Source organism: Alternaria rosae, assembly GCF_020736505.1.
Source record: "Alternaria rosae strain MPI-PUGE-AT-0040 chromosome Unknown BKA58scaffold_13, whole genome shotgun sequence".
In the NCBI taxonomy this organism is placed as follows: Eukaryota; Fungi; Ascomycota; class Dothideomycetes; order Pleosporales; family Pleosporaceae; genus Alternaria; species Alternaria rosae.
The window spans coordinates 168,144-187,438 of NW_025763582.1; the positions used below are offsets into that span (position 1 = coordinate 168,144).

General features: G+C 53.2%; 8 protein-coding genes across 8 annotated transcripts; 4 read left to right on the forward strand and 4 right to left on the reverse strand.

The window, feature by feature from the left end:
• On the forward strand, positions 1 to 1,358 carry BKA58DRAFT_394390 (trans-aconitate 2-methyltransferase). The gene has a single exon (XM_046171193.1). The coding sequence runs from the start codon at positions 204 to 206 to the stop codon at positions 1,281 to 1,283; it is 1,080 nt and encodes a 359-aa protein (XP_046020183.1). The 5' UTR covers positions 1 to 203; the 3' UTR covers positions 1,284 to 1,358.
• BKA58DRAFT_348058 (uncharacterized protein) lies at positions 1,349 to 3,489 on the reverse strand. Its single transcript, XM_046168467.1, has 3 exons — positions 3,179 to 3,489; positions 2,117 to 3,125; positions 1,349 to 2,070 (listed from the first exon to the last, which is right to left on the reverse strand). The coding sequence occupies exons 1-3, from the start codon at positions 3,423 to 3,425 to the stop codon at positions 1,503 to 1,505; spliced, it is 1,824 nt and encodes a 607-aa protein (XP_046020184.1). The 5' UTR covers positions 3,426 to 3,489; the 3' UTR covers positions 1,349 to 1,502.
• A 603-nt stretch (positions 3,490 to 4,092) lies between these two features.
• Positions 4,093 to 8,296, reverse strand: BKA58DRAFT_61332 (uncharacterized protein). Its single transcript, XM_046175622.1, has 5 exons — positions 7,868 to 8,296; positions 6,360 to 7,695; positions 5,139 to 6,248; positions 4,807 to 5,093; positions 4,093 to 4,756 (listed from the first exon to the last, which is right to left on the reverse strand). The coding sequence occupies exons 1-5, from the start codon at positions 8,177 to 8,179 to the stop codon at positions 4,325 to 4,327; spliced, it is 3,477 nt and encodes a 1,158-aa protein (XP_046020185.1). The 5' UTR covers positions 8,180 to 8,296; the 3' UTR covers positions 4,093 to 4,324.
• A 1,141-nt stretch (positions 8,297 to 9,437) lies between these two features.
• Positions 9,438 to 10,089, forward strand: BKA58DRAFT_444680 (HRDC-like protein; the record flags this gene model as incomplete). The annotated part of the gene is made up of 3 exons (XM_046174089.1): positions 9,438 to 9,697; positions 9,766 to 9,893; positions 9,944 to 10,089. The coding sequence occupies 3 exons, from the start codon at positions 9,438 to 9,440 to the stop codon at positions 10,087 to 10,089; spliced, it is 534 nt and encodes a 177-aa protein (XP_046020186.1).
• A 3,075-nt stretch (positions 10,090 to 13,164) lies between these two features.
• On the forward strand, positions 13,165 to 15,251 carry BKA58DRAFT_450166 (uncharacterized protein; the record flags this gene model as incomplete). Its single annotated transcript, XM_046174342.1, has 2 exons — positions 13,165 to 13,397; positions 13,499 to 15,251. 2 exons carry the CDS (start codon positions 13,165 to 13,167, stop codon positions 14,865 to 14,867), a joined length of 1,602 nt encoding a protein of 533 aa, XP_046020187.1. The 3' UTR covers positions 14,868 to 15,251.
• On the forward strand, positions 15,252 to 15,824 carry BKA58DRAFT_61420 (uncharacterized protein). Its single transcript, XM_046175624.1, has one exon. It carries the CDS (start codon positions 15,443 to 15,445, stop codon positions 15,785 to 15,787), a length of 345 nt encoding a protein of 114 aa, XP_046020188.1. The 5' UTR covers positions 15,252 to 15,442; the 3' UTR covers positions 15,788 to 15,824.
• On the reverse strand, positions 15,754 to 17,077 carry BKA58DRAFT_61539 (cinnamyl alcohol dehydrogenase). The gene has a single exon (XM_046175627.1). The coding sequence runs from the start codon at positions 16,951 to 16,953 to the stop codon at positions 15,862 to 15,864; it is 1,092 nt and encodes a 363-aa protein (XP_046020189.1). The 5' UTR covers positions 16,954 to 17,077; the 3' UTR covers positions 15,754 to 15,861.
• Positions 17,078 to 17,567: 490 nt separating this feature from the next.
• On the reverse strand, positions 17,568 to 18,916 carry BKA58DRAFT_325864 (uncharacterized protein; the record flags this gene model as incomplete). The annotated part of the gene is made up of 3 exons (XM_046168034.1): positions 17,568 to 18,701; positions 18,753 to 18,790; positions 18,850 to 18,916. 3 exons carry the CDS (start codon positions 18,914 to 18,916, stop codon positions 17,568 to 17,570), a joined length of 1,239 nt encoding a protein of 412 aa, XP_046020190.1.
• Positions 18,917 to 19,295: the final 379 nt, after the last annotated feature.

Below are 19,295 nucleotides of genomic sequence, written 5' to 3' on the forward strand. Positions count from 1 at the left end.
GAACCTCTCCGGCGATGCGTCACACCGGACATGAGACGATCTTAGCCCCATCCGCTAACCTGTTACCCCACACATTGAATTTGATTCGCTGCAGCACGGCGCTTTTCCGAAGAGCTTGTCACTCCTTGTACATACTTAATCACCTCAAGCATTACTCAAGCATCATTAGCCGTTTCCCCAGCTGATGCAAAGACGCTGCACAAATGGCCTACCCACTCCTCCGAAGTTCTCGAACCCTTCAATCGGCCCGCCTAGCCACATTCCACCCGCGGATACATATCCGCAGTCTATCCACCATCGTATCGACATCATACCCATTTAACCCATGGCACACACTTCACCAACCTCGATTCCAAAAACCATCACAAAATAACATCCTTCCGCACCAACCCTGGCATCAGCCCTTCAGCACCTCCCCAACCACAAACATGTCAACAGAACCCCCACCAAAAAAAGACTGGTCAGCAACCCAATACCTAAAATTCAACAACGAGCGCCTCCGTCCCGTCTACGACCTCATATCCCAAATCCAACCCAACATTACCAGCTCAGCCCCCCGTATATTCGACCTAGGCTGTGGACCCGGAAATAGTACAAAAGTCCTCCTCGATGCGTTTCCCTCGGCGCGCATCACGGGCATGGATAGCAGTCCCGACATGTTGAAGAAGGCGAACGCGGAGTTCGACGGGAAGGATGGTGTGGATTTTTTGAGGGGAGACTTGGCGACGTTTAGGGTAGACGGAGAGACGGATGTACTATTTAGCAACGCGGTGTTCCACTGGCTCCGCTCTTCGGAACGCATACCCACGCTCGTGCGCCTGTTTTCTTCGCTGAAAAGTGGGAGCGTGATAGCGATCCAGGTACCGGATAATTATCACGAACCGTCGCACCGGATGATGCGTGAGACGGCCCTTCAATCAGGGAAAGCGTGGTCAGACGCCTTTTCCGGGACACAGATTGGGGATTTGAAGGATACGACAAGACCGGATCTGGATCCGATTGAGGAGCCGAGTGCGTTTTATAACGCTTTGGTGGGGGAGGCGAGTTTGGTCAATGTGTGGAGGACAAAGTATATGCATGTTCTCAAGGATGCGGGCGCGATTGTGGAGTGGGTCAAGGGGACAGGGTTGCAGCCTTATTTGAATAAGATTGAGGGTGAGGGGGCGAAGAAGGCATTTTTGGAGGAGTATGAGAGGGGGTTGAAGGGCGAGTATCCGGAGTTGGTGGATGGGAAGGTGCTTTTGGGATACCCGAGGTTGTTTGTGGTTGCTGTTAAGAAATAGAGTTTTGTGGAGTGAGAGTTGCATCAGCGACATTTAGATCTTACGTAGACCAAATGCTATGCTAAACTGAGTCTGCATACATGCTTTTGAAGAGTGCCATGCATGTATGTCCATATAGCTACCTATCTACGCAAGTAGTATAGGACCTATCTATGAGCAACACATTGACTGAAATTCTCGGCCTGACATGTGTTGCGCTCGAGATGTATACGGTGGCGTTCAGGTAGTAGTGGAATTGGGATGGTAACGCTTCGTGCATAGCCAACAAACCCGCAGGTGACATCCTTTAAAGTTACAGCCATGGACCCAGCGGTCCTGGTTCCCGCAGTAATCACATTTGGTGTCGACGCCCTTACTCTTATATAATCGCCTGAACTCGTGGTCGTCGCCCAGGTGACCGTAGTCCTGCGCATTGTTGCCGGCCTGGGGCAGGTGTTGTTGCTGTGGATGCTGACCGAAGGGTTGGAACTGAACTTGGGCTTGGTATTGAGGCTGAAAAGCCGGGGCATTCGGCACTGGAGCATAGACTGCTGGTGCAAAGGCAAACGGCGGAACGGGAGGTACGACGTAAGCGGAGTTTGCAACGTGAATGGGAGCATTGCTGGCCAGTACTGGTGCACCAAAGAATGGTGGCGCGGGCTGTACGATGTTCGCAGGATTGACGACGTTTGGAGCGGCAATGTTGGCGGGTACTGGTATATTCGCAAGGTAGCGCGCATTCTTCCCGCAATTACATGTACGCCACCTTGCCTGACAACGGTAGCAGAAGTGATGTCCGCAGCGGCATCTAAAAAGTCAGTTGAACGTATGAGACGCGTAACGGTCGTACGTACGTGATGTGATAACAGCCACCCTTTAGCTCTACCATCTCGTTGCAATTAGGGCAAGTCTGCCATTGCTTCTCCTTGGCCACGTCCATAAGCTTCTTCACATCCATATCGTCTTGACAGAGACCTTCATGTTGACCACGTTTGCAAGTCTCGCAGGTTGTCTGGATGCATGTTGGGCATGTCGCGACGTTTGCTACGATGTTGACAGGTCTGATCCATTCCGAGCAGAGAGCGTTACTGCAGTACGTTCGGTTTGGCGTCTCCAGTTCTTCTCTTCTGGCCACAAATCGAGCGAAGAGCGTGGGCGGCAAAAAGGGAATGCACGCGAAAACTGGCAAGATCTGATTACAGCATCGCGGTGGGAATTGCGAAGAATCTGTGATGCAAGCTTCGAAAAGGTGGATGAGACAGTCGCGGCAGTATGCATGAGCCTCAGCATCGCCAGCGTTCTTGCATTGAAGTTGGATCGTGTTTCGGATGGGATACATATCTAAGCACGCAGAACATCTGCGGGACAAGATGGCTCCGGATCCCGCTGCAGGCAAGCCATGACCTTCCTTGTTGATTGCGTCGGACGAGGCGACACTGACGGTTGCATCGATGGGAGTTGTGCTTGCCTGTAATTCAAGCTTGGTTCGCTTGGTTCGCCCGTCATTTTCTTCCCGAAGTGCTGCTGGCTCAATGTAGGCGTACCGTTTTCTGACTGTAGATCCATGTGCGTGTGGTGTAAATGAGTTCTTGTCTTCATCATCCGCATCTTCAACGCGCGCACGCTTGAAGCTGTTCAGTGACAAGGCGGGCCACCAGCTGTTCCCGGCAGGGGGCTTGGTCTTGGTAGGTGCGGACTGGGTCCCAACGGACTTGAAGCGGAGAGGTTTTTGAGCGGGCGTCATGCCGTTCACCCCTTCGAACTGCTTGTCTATTGCGATTCCGTGTGCCTTGTGATCGTTCGACACCACAGGGCGTTGAGGTACCGGCAGACCTACAAGTCTGCAAGCCATCTCGTAGTTGCCTTCATAATGTTAGCCTTGATTCATTTACCATGACCAGAACGCTTGCACTCACGATCAGCCTGCTGCGCCTCACTCGAGTGTTGAGTGAAAGCTTCTCGGACAGCGTTGTCCTCTCGAACGATGATGAGTGTAAAGACTGCGTCGTGTAACTTGTTCCATCCTCTCATTAGCTCATCGCGAAACGCGGCGAAAGCGACCCCTTCGCGGTCGTCAGGGCTGGTCTTGGACAGGCTCTGAAGGGCGGCGTTCAAGTCCTCGCGATGGAGCCCAAGGATGACTTTGGTAGTGGCGGGATCCATCGTGCGCACGATGCGTGATATAAGTACAAGCACCGGTTGGTGCGGTTGACGAAAGCTACCGTCTAAGGCCTTCTGTCAGGCAGGTAGTGCTGCGAAGCGATGGCCTTGTGCTGCACGCAGCGAATTCAGCGCCCGCGTGGGAAGATTGAGGTAAAGCAAGAAACAGGCAGCAAAGTGAAGTTTCGCTGTGGAGGGTGTGGGGGAAGCTTCATGAAGGTGAGTGCAAGCCAGCGGCAACTGCCAAGCACGGTGAAGATGAGGAGGAAGGCGCGTCCTTCGCACCGTAAACAACGGGAAAAACAATGACGTGGAGAGTGGGAGAATGATCAGATACCTACACAGGCTTTTGTAGCCATCTAGCAGCAGTAGGCAAGAAGAGCCTTTGACGACTACATCTCGCGACTTCGTACATTGTCCACACCTTCGACTCGGCATCTACTGCAGCGACCTACGCAGCTTCTACGCAGTTCCGCCACGCAAGTCCCTTCATCCCCCAATCCCAGTACTCTTCACACTCTCAAACACCACCTCTACAAGCCCTCGCACTCGCACGCGCATGTTCGCGCCACTAGTAAACAATGCCAAAATCGTATATGGCACAATGTGATTACCCAGAAAACGCCCATACCAATGCTGCAGCAAAAATGTTGTTCCTTCCAGTACGCATCGCGCAAGCGCATGATGCCTACAATGCAATCAAACAGGTTCGTCAAACTTATGCCAAGCCGATGCGTGAAGATGGACTGGCCAGTCTAGATGTCATAACGTAGACTCTGGCCAGGGGTATAGAATAGGATTCGCCGCTCATTGAATGCTTTTCGCTCAAGCCATGCAAGAATGGTTGCATGCAATCAACGCCATGTACTCCGGTAGGGTTCCAAAAAGAGAGTGGTCGTGTCTCATCCAGCGCCCGCGGTGCCAATCTGTGTGTGTTTTTGGAAGCCAGGCGAGCGGTAGCTGTGCCGATGAGGTGATGCAGTGCGATGGCCGTCGGAGGAGCCTTGCGGATTCTGGGCGAAGGCAGGGTTAGGTGTATTTCGGTCATACCCTGGTGTGGGACTGTGCTGATTGCTGCCCATAGGTTGACCACTCCCGCCGGGTATCTGGCGAACAGAAGCCTCACCAGCTTGAGCCGAGGGGTTGTTGTCCGCCGTCGTAACTTGAGGCGAATTGCGTTGGTCTTTCCTGGAAGCTGTGCCGGTTTGGTCTCTAGGTGACGGCGTAGGAGCTGACAGAGGGTTCTTCCCCCGCTGCTCCCATTGGCGCATGATTTCCTTCGCGCTCATGTCGGACACTTCATCGCTGAGGAGCTCCATAATCTCGGGAGGTACCTGGCGACGTTAGTATGAGAACAGAACGGTAGCATGGTGACGCAACAAACCTCCGAGAATTCATCGTTGTTTTCAATGAGATCAAACACGACCTTGACCGCGCCTTGATCCACGCTCTTGACTTCTTTGTCGTTGCTCTCTCGTAGAATATTGGGAGCCATGACCGTAGCGATGTTCCATGTATCCATCTTGTTGCCTGTTTCTTCGTCCACAGTGTGGAATGACGAAACCCAGTTCAGGAAACAGAACAGGACTTCCATGGTGTCACGGTGGGCCTTGGGCAGCAGACAAAGCACGAGATGCAAGACCTTCTTTCTTTGCGCTTCATCCTCGATATCTGCTATTGTTAGTAAAGCACCAGCGACAGAAACGAGCGACTCACCATTAGCCACCATGAACAGCCTATACAGCTTCAATGTCAAGACCGGCTCCGGCATTAACCTGAGGAAGCGCTTTAGGAGGTTGGCAAGTATGACCGGGTTCTTTGTATTCAGGTCGACCTTCTGAACACCGTGAGCGTCAATCTCTTCCTCAAGTTCGCGCAGAGCTTTGAGGTTGCCGTTCTTCCTGAAAACACCCTCGATGGACATGTCCATACTTCTCATCGCAGTGATACAATCCTGAAGCAGAGCTGGAACTTTGAGAGCGCCCGGTCCTACACCTTCCGTGCACTCATCACCATACTTTTCCACGAGGTACTCAAGCGACTGTCGGAAAGTTGCTTTGTCGGAAACCGGCTTCTCGACTCCTGTAACACCCTTCTTCGGCTTGCTTTTGTCGGCCTTGAACGCTTTGCCGAATCCGATCTTGCCCCAGAAGTTGTTTTTCTTCGACTCGATGAGATCGAGCAGATCGCCCTGGTTGTACTGGTTGTCGTCGAGCAAGAGGCCAAGCTGGAGTACTGCAAGGCCCTTCAGCTTGAAGTATTCAAGTGGCGAGAGCTCCGAAAAGTAGGTTCGTGAGCGACCTTCGGTCATCAGTTGTAGGTCCTGGGCGCCAGAGAAGTCACGACGGTGGCCATTTTGCAGCTTTGGTTGATCTTCTCGTCCCAGTAATGCGCTTCCGCCAGCGCGGAATGCGTTTGGACGTTGCTCTCGTTGCTGCTCCAACGCAGCCATGCGAGCAATATCGTCTAAAGCGAGAGAGTTCACAGCGAGTGTTACAGCATCAGCGTCGCTCCCAAGCTCGCGTTCCTGGACGATTTGCATGCCTCCTCGCATCTGTCCTTCTCCTTCGAGACCCTCTGGACCGTCAATAATTCGCGATGCGCGCGCACGTTTCATCGTGTTGGATAGGTGCTTGTCAAGTCGTGTCGATCGTAGGCGCTTGATGTCAGACATGGACTGCTCGTAGGCGGCATTGTTACTGTTTTGGCTGTCTGTCGCTGATGTTCCTCCGTACGACTTTGATCGCGTATCCGGTCGCAAATGCGGCGGGTCATCCCCAAGGCGATGTCCCTGTGTGGAATCATAGCCTGCCAGGTTAGGATCATCTACAAGTCATTAGTGGGACGAATGTAATCTCGGAAGCGGCTCCAGAAATCTGAGTCGGAGTGTCAAGATGAGTGGTGACGAGGTGATCTGTTACGGAGAGTTATTCTTACCTGAAGTGTGTGGCAATGCGCCACTGGATCGTAGGGTCGCCATAAGACGCGCATGCGCCACGTTTAGTAGGTGCACATATTGGCGCAGCTTGGTGACCTGCTCGAAACCGTTCTCAGCGTCTGGCTGCGCTGCTGCACATGCCGGACAGAAGATGCTTCGCTTCGATTTACTCCAATAAGCGCTCTGAGGGCTATGGCGCAAGTCGGCATTGCACCCCCGGCAAACCATGCAGCTGTAATTGTACGACATGTTGTTCAGGTGTAAACACTTGTCTTCGACCTGGGCATCGCATATTGGACATGCGTCGGCCCATCTTGGGACAAGCCGCGCGGACTCAGCCGCCTGGTCTCTTTGGGCCTCGTCCTCCAACCGCGCATCCAGTGAGTTTACTTGGGTAAGGAAGTTGGTCAAGCCGGTGGAGCTCCGGGTCTCGCGCTCTAATTTTAGAGAACCCTGCAGACATATGCGAATGAGGAGCTTCAGGTAGTGGGCCAGGCCGGTAACCAGGGACAGCAGTTCTTGGGTCACGCCCAGTCGTCGTACGCCAGTACCCTGGGACTGGGTAAGAAGCGCGAAGAAGGCTACCACTTTCTTACAAAGTAGCTTTGATTCGCGCGAATAGGTCAATCCCTTGGGTGTCCTGACGATCAATTGCGCATCGAGCGCGTCGGCGGCCGCGAAAAGCAGTTCGACATGCACAATGAACTTTTTGGCTGCCATGACACCGTCGACGTAAGCACCATTACTGACGTGCAGGAGCATGTCGGAGATACAGGTCGCGGACTTTTCCTCGAAAGCCGATAGGGTCTTCCAGATCCAGTTGACTTTGGCTTCGATCTCTTCTTCCTGTTGGCGAACGCTCTCGCGCACCTCATCTGTCGCGTCGCCATCGGCATCCTGCAGTCGCTCAATGACTGGTTGGCCTGTCGAATGAAGCCTGACATTCCAGTACTTGTGTATCATGTAGCATTCAGGATGCCAATGCTGGTTCTGTCCGTTTCGGAAGATCTCAACGAATTGCTTCAGAATCGATGTTTGACAGCCGTTACACCGCTGGGCAAACTTGGTCGAGTAATGGTAGTGACAGTAGACGCTGCCCTCGTGCTCGTAGTAGCTGTCCGAGGCGCCGAAAACGGTAGGGCATACGGAACACGTAAAGTGCTCAATATGGTATTTGCGATCTAGCGCTGTGATGTATGAGCCGCGCAAGGCTTGCCCGCATTCGAAGCAGAGCAGATCGAGACGTCGGAAGTAGTCTGTTTCGCAGAGGGGGTACTGGCCGGGTGGCTTGTCGGGGACGGGGAAAAACTTGGAGGCGACGATTTTACCGCAGTCCTAGAAGGCGGGTCAGCACTGTGATCAGAGATGCTATGTAGAAAAATCTAGCGCTCCAGACAATCGAGAGCTGTCCGTCCAAAACAGCAGTACGCGCACTCCCGTCGCTACAGAGCGAAAGACGTGCGTACGCTCACTTTCTCCAGTTCAAGAAACAACATGGGTGTCTTACGTGACAAGTAAAGCATTCCAAATGGTAGGTATCGCCGAGCGCTCGCACGAATTGTCCAGTCAGTCCTTCCCCACACTTTCCACATATCTTCCCACTTCGCTTGGGTTTGGCGACGGCCTGGTTTTGGTCCCCCGGATCGGTCGACGATCGCGAGGGGTAGTTGGTGCGGTCGTAGGGCGCAAGACTGTTTGACGACGATGCGGCCTCGTCGGTGGCGCGTCTAGAGAGGCCATTGTTGCGCGGGTCGTAGTTGTACTGTGACTGGGCGCCCTGATGATCCATCGGAGGCGGTCCCTCCGCCGGTGTTCCCATGTCCAGTTACGCCAGCTTCGACAATCCTCCACTACGATGCAGGGTCCGGAACGGGTTCGTGGCGTTGCCGAGGTGGGCGGGGGCGCGCGACAGGGAGGCGAGAGTTAGCAGGGACGGGTTCGTCAGAGTACGTTTGTCGTATAAGCTGCGGCGTTGGTAAGAGGTGCTGCAGACGAGGGGTGTCGAGTCGCGGTGGATCTACCCGGGGAGGTGGCCAAGGGTAGAAGGGCGGCGATGTGTTGGCGAGCGCGCTCTGTCTGGCAATGCGCAGCGTCTGACAGGGCGGGCAGGGCAGGGTGTAAGGGATGCTATGTACAATGGGCGCAAAAGCAACTCGGACGGCATGCGGTCGCCGCGGAGGAGGAAGCGTGTGGTGAATTAGGCCCGGCGTGCTATGGGGGGCATAGGACGAGGACCCTGAGCGGTGGATGAAACGCGGTCAGGGCGGGCAAGGCAAGTAACAAGAGGGAGCAGCACCAGACATGCAACTCGCAAAAGCGCAATCAGTGGTCGCTTGGCGGAAAATTCGCAGGAGGCGGCTTGGGGTGTGAGGCTGGTGGTTGTTCCTGTGTCACTGCGGCTGTGGTCAATGTTCGAGGAGTGGACTGCATGTCGCAGACGGCGCTAGCCGCTTTGGTTCACGCTGATTGCGATGTACAGGCAGATGGCCGGCAGCAGCATCGGCGCCTTGGGACCCCTTGAGCTTATTTTAGCCCTCTAAGAGAGCCGGCATTAGTATGCCATTATGCACTTGTTCTGCGTTGCCGGTGCGCATGCGGCTAGCTGGTGGGTTGTGAATACGTTACACAAGATATTATACGTCCAGTGCACACACGAGATATTTCCCTCAGCATCCTCGGTACATGGCAGGCTATTCCTGGAGAATAACGCACTGCAGGCCGTCTGCAGGCCGATGAAAGTCAGCGCGCCGGGCGGGGAAGGCTGTTCGTTTCAAGGTTCATGGGTATCGCTAGCGCTTTCAGAGGGTCTTGGCATTTCGACAGTCGCGATTTCCATCAGGTGAGGCCGTTGTTCGCGGTTGGAAGGCACGTTTGTCGTCACTGCCATTCAATACCTCTCACTCGCTCTCACCCGCTCTCACTCTAGCTCCGCCGCTTTCACTAGCAGGACCGAGCTCGCACACCACCGAAGAACCTGCGCATATCCAACAAAGACCATCACAACTGACCGACCGCGTCTATAACTTTGCCTACCGTTGTCTATCAATCCACCACACAGCCTTACGCCCCTCACCATCATGGAAGGAGAAGGAGAGCACGCGCCGCCCCAGAGGCAGGAGCCACCCGTCTTCAAGGCCCCAAGGCTCGTTTCGCGCCCGAAGCCCCCGGTGCAGCAAGAGGAGGAGATGGGCTCTGAGATCAAGTTGGGCGATTTCGAAGACGTCCATGCCCTCTCCGTCTCCGAAGCGCGCGCCGTCGTCACAGCTGTCCACGAGGCGCGGAAGAAGAAGGATCCCGAGAACAACCCACTACGCGATAGGATATACAACGACAGCATGTGAGTCGCCTCGTCTTGGCGCGACTTGTGGAAGGCATCAAGGAAAGAGCTTGGGCTGACTGCAACAGAACCATCACGCAGTTCCTCGACTACTTAGACAATTTCGCCCGCTACAAGGAGGAAGACAGTCTGCACTCAATCGCTGCCCTCTTCGATGCGCACCCTGAGATCTCCGTTGTCGAGAAGGCGCTGCTGGGTAATATACGAATCGGAAGGGAGTGGATGTGGTGCTGACAAGCATGCTAGGAACGCTTACCCCGGACACCGCAGAAGAGGCCACCACCCTCATTCCCTCGCTGAACATGGACGAGGACGAGCTGCAGTTGATTCTGGATGAGCTAAACAAAATGCGTGAGTTGGAAAAGATGAACAAGATGGTCGTGGGCCCATGAAGCTGACTTCTCGGACAGAGGATCGGCTTCGATAGTACACTCGTGGATTTCTGTACCATTGCATGCACCCTTTGGATGACGCCATGAGAGAACTGGATAACATGTCGAAAGCGGCCCGTCAACACATCAGGATTGTTACATGTTCACCCGCAGACGGCTCTTGAGCCGTTTCGGTTCATTTGACCAAGTATAGCAATCCCGCTGGTCTGGAAAGTATCGGTATTTGACTTGAGATTGCACCCTCATGGTTGGACAGCGATAGCCTGAGGTTGGTAACAAGAGCAAGTATGAAAAGACCTAGATTGGGCATTTTGAGCCTCACCGAGAACGAAGAGCAATCATTTGCGACACTTACCCCGACATTGTTCTGCTGTTTAAGGCTCGTAATCAATACAATCAACCTTCATTCGATTCAGAATGACAAGATGCCGCCACTCTTTACTTTGTACATTGTGACAACGAAACATCATCCTTCCACAACTCAAGTTGACTACTGATAACAACACCGAGTGGGATTACAGGTACCACGGCCTAGTACACCTCTCCAAACACATCTAAACATGGTGTACACAGCCCTCCTCAGCGTTCAGCTACATCATACTCCGAAGTTGCACTGCCAACAGCCTCTGGTACGAACATTTGGTTTTTGTAAATAGTTCTCCATACCGTTCACATTACTCGATTCATATTCTAACGCACCAACTATCACAACTCAAAACTTCTCGACTCCACCATGAAAACAGTCCACTTCTCCACAGCCGCCTGTCAATGCACCACCATGCGGGCATCCAAGCGCGGTCTGGAAAGACTTCATGCATTGAGTATAGCCTACCCCCGCCACCAAACTGTCCCCGCCCTTACAGCCAACTGCACAGTAGACAGCGTTGCTACAGGCTGCCATACACGTCGATGTCCTTGCGCAGCTTCCGACCCGGTCATAACGTATAGCCTGGCAGCAAGCGTCCTTGCAATCAGCATTATCGCCGCCATTGAGCCCGCAACTGGCGTCCTTATAGCTGCGGTTCTCGCGGTCACCATTTTTATTGTAGGATAAGGCTGTTCTCTCCGCGGTCGCAAGGCTGAAGTTGTACGTGCTGGTGTTGTAGACAACGTCGAGGGGAGGCGTTGATGAAAATGGGATTTCAATGTTTCATGAGAATATCCTAGGTATAACTTGCTTCTTAATTTTGGCCACCATCATGAGCGGCAACTCTTAGCAGTTTGATATCATCTCGTCACCCTAGATCTTTCCGTTCGTTCCCCACCTCATGGCTTTCACTCCCTGTGAAGTGAAAATCACTGTGACATCAAGTACGCGGTCCTTCATGCACAGCGCAAACTCACTGCTACATACAAGCAACAAGCAGGAACCAGCACCTCGAAACCTGCCACCAACGCTCCTGTCAATCCATTTTAACGACTCGGTCTCTGAGTCTCACCGAGCGTTCACTCTCTTTGCCCTCCTCAACCACCAAACCACCCAAGCACCTCAACACATCAAACCACCACACTACCCAAACCTCAATTATCAATCCACCCACAATGCCAGGCTTCACATCCTTCTACATCAAAGGCTGCATGAGCAATAACGCCGCCCCACAAACCGACTTCGCCTACGACTCCGAACCCGAATTCGAAACTCTAGCATCAAAGAAACATCGTCTTCAGCTACAGCAGCGCCATACCCACCAAATAACACATATCTAGGGCACCGTCATGACACGCTCCAACACCCACCGAACTTTGATTATGCTAAAAGGCGTGAAGTCGCATATCGACGCCCAAGTGGAGGAGTCCCACGAGATGGGGTTGATGTCGCTTGGTAAGCGGAAAGAATCTATCCAGCGGTTTGTGAAGAAGAGCCAGTATGTTTACCGAGATGCGTCATGCGCGTTGCAGAAGTTTAGGTCTGCGCAGGGGCCTGTTGGGGAGGTTGCGGAGGGGCTTGGGCTGTTGGGTAAATACGAAGTGGGGAAGGAAGGAGAGGTGGAAATTTGGGATGTGGAGTGCATTTTAGTGATATATCAGCGGAGGATCTTGAAGCCGTTGAGGGAGGTGGTTAAAGAGGTTAAGAAGGTGGTTGCGAGGGAGGAGGGGTGGGCGGATGAGTAGTGAGTAGTGTTGTCATGACGGAGCGATACGATATGCAAGGATTCTGTGGCGGGAAGATGGCATTCTAGTTGCCTACGTACTTATCTAGTATCGTCGTACAAGCCAAGGTGATCAGCCCGAACCAAGACGAGGCCGCAGTCCGAGTCAAAGGCGCATTCCATCGTTGTTAAAGGTGGGGTTGTAGTCTCTACAGCTTCGAGCGTTCTTCTGAAGCGAGCCTCATAGTGATGTTTGTCTATCACAGAGAGTTGGCACGTCACGGTATGCAATGGCGTGCCATGCCACCTTACATGTCTCCAGGGCTACCTCAATCTTTTGCTTGCCGCCAGCTTCCGCATGACCACGGCCTCTGCTTTTCCTTCTTCTATTTTGTTCCTTCCACACTTCCGGTGTGTACATCGGGATACTTCTCAACGGCTTTGTGTTACCTGAGTATCTTCCAAGGTTTCCTCGAGCACAGCCTTCTGACTTGGCAACGGCCAATTCAGCATAGCGAAGACAAGGCATTTCGTCGACGCGTCATGGGAATTCAAATTCAGATGATCCAGACCACCTCGCCCGGTCAGGATGTCGTGGTCTTGTACGACAAACATGCGTCAGGGTCGTCTAGTGGCCAGCTTGATTGGACCAGCCACTTGTGTAGTGTTACACGAATACGAAGCAATTCCGATGTACATGAAGACTTTACCTTATTCTATCAAAATGTCATTGCAAACAACCAGCTTCGCTTCAGCTGTCAACCTTGCATCTTCGTTGAGGGGACACAGGCATGGCAGTGCCAGCCTGGGCGCCTCATTGTGCCTCATGTATCCATGCGGCTACTTGTCGCTTTACACCGGGCGGCTTCGGCCAGGTTATCTTCTACATTCTCATTGTTTGGTGGATGTGCGATATTTAAGTAGTGACCTGCCGCCGCCATGTTGCAAGCTCCACCCAAGACTCAAATCAGACTATTCACGAGCAATGCCACAACCCCATCAGGCTCGCTTTGCTTACCCTGTGGTACGACCTTACCCGTACCGGTGGTATACTCCAATTGTTGTTGTTGGCGGACTCTGCTTAACGGCACTATTTACCTACATCAATGTCGCCATTAGCGGTTTCGATCTAGTCTTCGAGACAACATTTAACCCCAACGCAACCATCGCCCAGCGATCGCAAGATGGCTGGCCATCCTGGAACATCCTCACCAACAAGTACGTTACATCCGAATGCAAAGCTGCTATGTCCTTGACATGCTCGACTTACACCTGACCTACCTTGCCTGACTGATCTGACTTTGTACCTGTACGTACAGGATACAACCCAAGTGCATGCCCGTGGACCTCTCTAGGCACGAATCCTTCTTCACGAACCAGACGGCTCTCTCATACACACTCACAGCTATCTGGACAGAGCAAGACACGCAGCTAACCGAACTGCCGTCATTAACATATCAGAACAACATCTTAGAGAAATGTTCTATTGTCTCCATCGGGATTCAGTTTCAAGCCTTGGACGAAGCGACCAACCAGATTCGTTACGCCGGATGGAACACTGCAGTCCGAACGTATGCTACGTGCCAGATCTCAAATTTATTAGGTACGGTCTTCTTCAACCTGACGCAAACCTACAACTACGTTCCATCATCGACAACGCTCTCGCGGATGAAGGGTCGCTCCTCGGGTAGGGAATTCCTCACCCATAACAAGCAGACTCGCGCGAGCCTGTGGTGGGGCGAGTCGCTCATGTCCAACTACTGGGGCTACACGACCTGGTTCATGCAACAATATCGCAAGAAAAAGATTGATGCGGGCAAGCAAGGGATCCAGAAGGGCCTGGTGTATCTCATGCCCACGGAATCAGTAGACGATATTGCCGACATAGACTTCTTCACTCCCAATTACCGCTTCATCGTGGCCAGGGATAACGGCATGGGTTTCAAGAACATCTGGCCCGGCAGTGGCAACGAGAATTCAACCACTCTGGGCGACCTCAACAGGCGAAGAGTCTATCCCAACATCTGGGTACCGGTTGACATGCTAGCCAAAGCAGCCTACTCGACTGTCCTCGCAGACTTGGGACAGGTCGAGACGCCAAACATCCTCAACAACGAGACAGCACTTGAGTATTTCACGGCAAATTTCACCTCTATACACGAATACCTGTCAACTGATCGATTCGGCCCGGAGCGCGATCCCTTCGATGCCCAGCGCTCGACCAGCGGTCCTCTGGGCATCGTTTCCTCCGTCATCAGGAAGCAATACTACTGCCAGGTGCCGCAGTTAAAGTCCACGGGTGATCTGGTCCTTTCAATCATGATCGCCGACTTGGTGCTCTTGCAGGCGGCGTGGCAGCTTTTCAAAGTCTTTACCGAGTGGTTGGTGACGAGGAATGGGGGCGACGGAACATCCGATCCAGATGGCACGGCCGAACAGGGGCGTACTTCACCAAACCCATCATCCGTCACTTCTACATCGTCCACCGGCGACTCCGGCATAGGAGCGTCGATGGATGTGGGTATCATTCAACGCACGTCGGACGCTACAGGTAGATCTATCTCGCCGGACGCTGTACCACAGCCATCGGAGATCATCCCTTTAACAACGCTTTCCGGTCAAGAACACGGTGCGCATATTCCTCAGCATACAGCGGAATCCGCCACCGGCCCTGGCCATGGGCCGTAAGTGTTGGAAGCGTGAGGCGATTGAGACTGGCTCTACACGATGACGAGTCGTAGTATTGCGGAAGCAACATGGACACGCGTTCGTGAGGAGTATAGGGGGTTGTGTAGCGATCCGTGGTAAGTGATGTGACGAGTGACGCGTTGGCAGGGATAGGAGGCGACGTTTGTGGTGGTATTTGTGCTAAGCATTTCATCTTCCCCGCATGGGATCCATTTGTGTTCCTTGGATAAATGTGTAGATAAACATAACATTGTATCTATGTACTGCGCCATCTGTTTGCTCCTGCCGGAGCAGCTCAAGCACCGCGACCTCGTCCGATGATGTGGTGTATGTGACGTGAAAACCGGATTTGATTAGTCGCGGAGTAAGTCATGTGCCGCTTCCGAATGCCTGGTCTACTTAACAAAACGTTCACCATACAGGTCTCTCCGATACGATCTTGACAAGTCTGCAGCTCCGTGCTGCTGATCTCAGACGCCTCTCCACTGTTGGTTAGTTGACTTTAGCAATCACAGTTCATCACAAGGATATTTGGATTGGGTTTCGCACCTCTTTTCCATCCTTCTCATACTGCAATGCGCACCGTACAACTGTTCCACGCAAGCTGCTTCATCTTTGTAGTCCTTGGAACTATACATGAGATCCGCGAGCGTGTTCAAGATGGTTTGGTTGATGGGTGGAGGTGCGGCTTGCGTGTGAGCCAGGAGGCGATAGGTGACTTGCACTGTGCGAACAATGAGGCCATGCAGGGGCGGTGCGAAGCTAGTTCTGTTGCGCATTGCGAAAAGGATTGTTGGCTATGGGGTGTGAGATACAGGAAGGGGACTGCGAAAATGACGGGTGTGTGTAAGACAATCTGGTTCAGTGGAGCAAACAACAACAGGCGCAAGCGGAGGCAACATGTCAAGCACCGCGCTTGACTACGTTGACGGTACAGTTGATCTGCTGGCTGCGAAATGTGAATGACATAGATTCGGCTAGACAACGCGGTCGCTCACATCTTCGCCCTATCCCCATGATCCGCATTCACAAGAACATAGCGATACCGTGCATGTCCCTCCTCCATATCAACCACACTCTTATTCGCATCTTTCATATTACGCTTCTGCACCCAAGGCTTAATCCCCTTATCAGCCGCGAACTGGAGCATCTCCTCAATCTCCTTGGGACTGCCAATTTGACTACCCCCAATCTTGCATCCTTTGCCAATAAGGCCGAACGCGGCGATTTGAGGAAGCTTGTCTTCTGGTGCGCCGACCTGGATGAATGAACCGCCTGTACGGAGAAGACGAAGATACGACTCGAGCGGCATGTCTGGAGAGGAGACCGTGCTGACGATGAGGTCGAGGGTTCGGCTATGGTTACGCGCCCACTTGTCATCTTCAGAGGTGGCGATGTAATCTGTTGCACCCATAGCTTTTGCGTCGTCGACCTTATTCCTGCGTCGACTTATCGCTACAACCTTTTCGCAGCCGAGTGCTTTCGCGAATAAGACACCGAAATGGCCTAGACCCCCCAACCCTACGATCCCTACCTTCTTCCCGGGACCTGCGCCGTTGTTCTTCAGTGGCGCGTAGACGGTGATGCCGCCGCACATCATAGGCGCCGCTTCTTCGCTCTTCAACCCAGTGGGTATCTTGATAGCGAAATGCGCTGGGACGCGGACATAGTCTGCGTATCCGCCCATGCTCCAGCTTCCATCCGGGTACCTCGCATTGTACGTGCCCACCATCTTCGGACAGTGCTGCTCAATGCCAGCGTTGCATTCCTCGCAGTCGTCCTTCAAGCAGCTGAACGCCTGCGCGCCTACGCCCACTCTGTCGCCTAAGCGCAGGTCCTTGACTTTGTTTCCCACGCGTACGACGTTTCCGACGATTTCATGGCCGACGCATACGGGATAGTGGGTTGCGCCCCAGCCAGAGCGCAGAGTGTGTATGTCGGTGCCGCAGATGCCGCAATGGGAGACTTTGATGTCGATGTCGATGTCGTTGAAGGGCTTGGGTTGGAAGGATGACCAGGTCATGTTGCCCTGTGCGGCATTCTTATCGTGGCCTAGCCAGCCGTGGAATTCGGAGGGGGAGGTCATCTTCGTTGGAAAACGGGGTTTCTGACAATTCTCAGGCGGGGTAAGATAGTTCGAGCTATGTCAGTATAATGATATAGAAATTGATCGCAGTGTTAGCTATCACGGAATGAAAAAAAAAATAGTAAACATCGAGCGTTGAGAGCTGCAATCACGCATCGCGCAGCTGGGACCGAGGATGGCCGACGTCATGGTGTTGGGACAATGTTATCCGAGGCATCTCGCTGCAGCTTGAGCGGGGCTTACGGTGCATCAGAAACAGCAACCATGATCATCGCAAGGACTTGTGATGGAGTCAACGGCGCGAGCTGGTGTTTCTGTAGGTGTCGAGAGCGAACAATGAAGCTGTGGGTGATGTTGGGGATTGTGAGTACTGGAGGTGCACTGTCGCGCTAAAACGCGACCATCAGTCAGCATCTTCAACGCATATTGATAGGTCACTATGCTATACAGCTAGGATTCTCCTATTCTTGATTGCACCGTTTCAAAGTACAGAAACAAGGCATATTTTGTCAAATGCCAAGCAGTTTATGAGATTGCTCAAGCGTCCGTTCACTTATGCTACATTACAGCGACGCGACGCATTGACAATTGCCGCGAGAACGTCTATCGCCCCCCTAAGCCTCAGTCTTCTTCATCCCCTTTGTAAAAAGCGGACTCTGTTTAACGCGTTCCCAATCATGAAGCATCATAGTATTCGCCGTGCCATCCCTAACCTCTGTGCCTCCCCGCCTAATCATCTCCTCTTCAAACGCGTCCACCGCAGCTTTCCTATCCTCGCCAGCCTGGATCTTAGTAATAGCTTCATACAGCTTCCCAGCGTCTGTAACAGAGTGATTGAGGCCTTGACCTCGCTGGTACGTCATCGGATGTACAGCATCGCCCATCATAGTAATTAAGCCGCGATGGTTATCCCAGCGGTGGCCTTCCATGCCCGGGTCCCAGTCCGTGAGCCCGAGGTACCACACAGGCGTGCAGTCTGGCGTCCATTCAAACGCACTCCTCCACGGGTCGCAGAACTCTTTTGCGAATTCTTTTTGTTGCGCGAGGCGCTGGGCACCGGTCCAGTTCTTGGTGGCTTCCTGCTCTTCCAAACTACTTCGCCATGAGATGTAGTAAAAGAAGGTCCAGGAAGCCGGGTCATCTTCGTCCGGCGCATCATGCATGCCGAAGAAGGCGAAGTTGTTATTCGGGTGCGCACATGCTAGATATAGCGGGTGAAATGACCTCAAGAAACGGGCTTGCTCGGCGGTAAACTTGCACTGGACAAACGTGCACGCATACGGTATGTGGTTGATGGAGCCCAATTCCTTGCCGAGTAGAATCTGCCTCGTGGAAGAGCGCGCTCCATCCGCGCCAACCAACATGCGTCCCGTCGTCGAAGTTCCATCGGCGAAATGTGCAGTGACTGAGTCATCATCAGGTGAGTATGAGACGTCGTGTAAGCGCTTGTCGAACTGTATGTCAAGGCCTTGCATTAACAAGTCGCGCAACTTGCTCCTCCGTAAGCGGTAGAAAGGCCCGAAGGTGATGGCTGCAACCAGCGCTCCGGTATCGCCTCGCAGCCACTTCAACGTGTCCTGCTCTTTCGTGGGGACATTTGGATCGACCTGGACGCTCTGGATGCGATCCCACCAGCCATCTGGCATGAGGCTTTTCAGGACTGGCGCGCCCCAGTGAAGCCCCATGTTCCAGTCGCGTTCGCCATGCGTGGCACCGTTCTTCTCGAACACGACGCACGGGATATTCGCCTAGTTAATCGAATGAGGCTACCCTTTGCATTACACAGACGGTGTACATACTTTGCGGAGCCCCTGTGCGAGTGCAAGTCCAGCGGTTCCTGCGAGCTGGTCAGACCGACCGTCGTGCAGCATGTATGCGGCGTCAACCGTCGCTTACCAGAGCCAATGACGAGGATAGGGAGCTGCGCCGCATGCGCTTCGCCGTCGGCAGTTGGTTTTTCCATGTCAAGTCGCCAGAGATCATCGATGGATTTTGGTCATACTCTCAACCTGTTCTTCGTCTTCTACAACAAAGTTCGAGTATCCACTGTAGAGGTGCTCTTGGCCCACCCTCTCCAACCCGTGCCGCTTGCTAAAAGGGCCGATTAGGCAACGGGCGATGAAAGGAATGACGCCGTTTGCGGGCCGCAAATGAGCCAGTCCATCAATCACGCGATGCATTCATCGACACCCTCCTTTTCGACCTTGTCGGAATGCTCGCCAATGGCCTGCTGCCTCAGACACCCAGAGTCTTCGTACAACATCGGTAAAGTGCTGCCATGGACGCGCTTACCCCGACGCCTGTAACTGTCATGCAGGCGATGCAGCACCGTTCCTTTTGGA